The sequence below is a fragment of the Protobothrops mucrosquamatus genome, unplaced genomic scaffold (assembly GCF_001527695.2).
Source record: "Protobothrops mucrosquamatus isolate PMUCROS unplaced genomic scaffold, P.Mucros_1.0 scaffold20019, whole genome shotgun sequence".
Taxonomy (NCBI): domain Eukaryota; kingdom Metazoa; phylum Chordata; class Lepidosauria; order Squamata; family Viperidae; genus Protobothrops; species Protobothrops mucrosquamatus.
The window spans coordinates 1-2,610 of NW_015405778.1; the positions used below are offsets into that span (position 1 = coordinate 1).

General features: G+C 36.9%; 1 protein-coding gene across 1 annotated transcript; it reads right to left on the bottom strand.

The window, feature by feature from the left end:
* Positions 1-337: 337 nt before the first annotated feature.
* On the bottom strand, positions 338-2,017 carry LOC107301938 (serine/threonine-protein kinase MRCK alpha-like; the record flags this gene model as incomplete). The annotated part of the gene is made up of 2 exons (XM_015831086.1): positions 338-524; positions 1,900-2,017. Coding segments are annotated over 2 exons (305 nt in total), but the record flags the coding sequence as incomplete, so codon positions are not given.
* Between the last annotated feature and the right edge of the window lie 593 nt (positions 2,018-2,610).

Consider the following 2,610-nt stretch of genomic DNA (forward strand, 5'->3'; position numbering starts at 1 on the left):
AGAACGTTTTTTTTTAGCCGGTAGCTGTTTCCACAGGGGATTCAGCCCATTTGAGAAGTTTACAATGTGGCTTGATCCCTGGACCAAATGATCCAAAGATCATTTGGATTTGCCTTCTGTGATCAGATGATTTACAGATAGGTTGTATGTAATTTTCATAAATCAGGCTTGATGTGATGGTGCTGTGATCTAAAACATATGGAAGCTATTTAGCTATTGCTAAAAAAAATATCAATGTAATTCATGTTACTAGAATTTTTGACATATTTTATAGAGTAATACTTTCCCTTTCAATTATCGACTAGTGCAGTACTTATGTGTCTTGATTTTCAATTACTTTAAGCATAAACTGGAGCTTATACCCACCTCTCGCTCGTACTCCCTCACTGGGGCATCACTGCCTTGGTCCAGGCCACCAGAAGACAAAGAGCCATCTGAAGGGGAGGCCATTGGCTGACGCTTTGCTCCATAGCTACCTCCTGAGAATTCTCTCCGCAAAGCACTACCATTTTGTGCAGATGTTCCTAGAAATGCACCCAGGAATTTAACTACATACCATGTAAAAGCATTAGAACTATAACCCATAGTATTCATTGTCATCCTTTACCATTATTTGATCTACTGATGGTTGCTAGTTTTGTTTTTCCATTGTCATTCCTTTCTATCAAGGCTCTTCTCCCTTCTCCATCCCAGCCTCCATTTCAGCAAGAGTAAAAATAATTTTATATGCTGTATTGAATTAACCTCTCTGTGTTGGTTAAGGAGAAACTGCTAGGTGGGGTAAAGTATAGGAAGGGAGGTTTAACATCTTCCACTTGCATTGAATCCCAAATATTTTGTCAACATTTCTGGAAATGTTGGTCCTATAACAGTTCATTGCAAATGAACAGCAGCCCTGAAATACAGTATATCTGAAAGTATTGTGCAACTGCCCCATTTCTTAGTGCCAATCCTGATTAGGCCTCCATCAATACCATGACTGCAATACACCAATAATAAAAACAATACAGAATGTTCAACATGATACGTGCATTGAAGTACATTTGTTTTCATAAAATATAATCATACTTTTAATATGATTGATATTTTTGCAATTTAATCCCTGCATACAATATTAAAATAGTGGGAGTTCTATGATTTTAACTTTCCTCATACTTCTCTACAACAATATGCACCGAGTAACAAGTGGTTTTACAGCTAACACTTCTTTACTGTTGCCAAGAAAACTCCCTGGGCACTTCCATGTAATTATCAGGAGTCAGGCTCAGCTCATTTCTTTAAAAAGATTAAATTTCATTAGTAATTAGTTCTGCAGCTCTTTCTCATATTCAGATGAAATAAAAATACCCTTTTATATGTTTATGAGGCTTTATTCTAGGTACTATGTTGATATATTTCATAATAGTGAAATATGACAAATAGGCAAAAACAGTTACATTTCCCCTTTTTTAAAATATGGAATATTGTGCTGATCTCAGCAAATATTGTGCTGATCTCAGCAAATATTGTGCTGATCTCAGCAAAAACTGTTTTCCCAACATGAGCATGTGTTTTCTCAATATTAGGGAGTTCCAAAAGTTAACTAAGAAACAAACACAAATACACTACTTGTAAACAGCTGAACATATATAGATGAACCCAGTGTATTGCCTTTTAAAATTATTAAGTCTGCATTGCTTTCATATTTGTTTTCTCTCTAAAGAGAATGTCTAATCTTTTCTCTATAAATTCTTGATTAAATTCCCTTTACTCTTAAGGTCGTATATCCTTGACCACCAAAATGTCTGCCTCTTTCTTAATACATCCTTCACGAAGCAGACAAATACAGAGGTGCCAGTACACCCTTCTCAAGGAAAATAGAGAAAGAGGCTGACACCAAGTGAAGGCTCAGCAACTTACTTGCTGCCAAGCCACTACTAGCACTCATGGAACGTCCAGGCTCGGTCCGGGTTTTTGTGATTGAAGGGATACTGACAGAACCACTAAACATTGCCCGACTTTCCTGAGGCCGAAGGTTCTGCAACAGAAAGACAGTCAAGTCAGAAACAGCTAAGAGGTAAAGTCATATAAAACAGCAAGATGACCAGGTTAGAATTTAGAGAAGACCTTGACTGACTCGCTCACTAATTAACAAGCACAGGCAATCCATCCCATTGGTTTGGGTGTGCTAAAAATTATAAGCCTCTAGTATCCCCAGCCAGGTTATTGAAGAATGATGATGGGAAATTGGGGCAAACACAAGGGCAGGGTTAGAGTGGGTTAGGGAAAGCTGCGATAAGTAAATAGTCATCAGCGACAGCAGATGATTGCAAGGAGGCAATTGAAAAAAAAGAAACAAGAGAGACTGGAGATTTTTGACCTGAGGGTGAAGGGATCATGCAAAAATGTGGCATTTTCTTCTTTCAAATATGAAAGGAAGAACATACGCCAATGATGCTTCCCTTTTGTGCCATCTTTTATTTTTTATTTTTGTCATTTTATTGTTGTGTTGATCATTAATGTTATGATTTTGTTTATTTGTATTGTTTTATTCATACTATGGATGTTTTAAAATTTTGCACGTATGTAAATTGCTGAGAATTGTGTGTGTGAGATAGGGCAGAAAATCAA